Here is a 237-nt window from a genome sequence, read left to right as displayed (position 1 = left end):
TTCGGAGGCGGGGAAGGCGCAGCAGCAGCAGCAGCAGCAGCAGCAGCAGCAAAGGACGAGGGGGCCCTGGGGGCCCCCGCTGAGAACCTGGACATGGAGGGCATCAGCAAAAGAGATGTGGACTTAATTGTTTCGCAGTTGGGCTGCAGCAGAGAAAGGGCAATTGATGCTCTCAAGAAGCACAACAATGATCTCGTCGAGGCCATTCTAGACATCACTGCTTGACTGCTTTGCTGC

General features: G+C 57.0%; 1 protein-coding gene across 1 annotated transcript in view; it reads left to right on the top strand.

The window, feature by feature from the left end:
- The window catches only part of ETH_00039390 (nascent polypeptide-associated complex alpha chain, putative), a gene marked incomplete at both ends in the record, with an annotated part of 290 nt that extends 65 nt beyond the window's left edge, over nt 1-225 (top strand). The window contains one exon of the mRNA XM_013375252.1: nt 4-225. Within this exon, the coding sequence (XP_013230706.1) occupies nt 4-225 (222 nt within the window). The remainder of the gene's footprint in view (nt 1-3) is intronic.
- Nucleotides 226-237: the final 12 nt, after the last annotated feature.

This window comes from Eimeria tenella, genomic scaffold (assembly GCF_000499545.2).
Source record: "Eimeria tenella Houghton genomic scaffold, Eth_scaff2606, whole genome shotgun sequence".
In the NCBI taxonomy this organism is placed as follows: domain Eukaryota; phylum Apicomplexa; class Conoidasida; order Eucoccidiorida; family Eimeriidae; genus Eimeria; species Eimeria tenella.
This window is presented reverse-complemented; position numbering and strand designations above follow the sequence as displayed.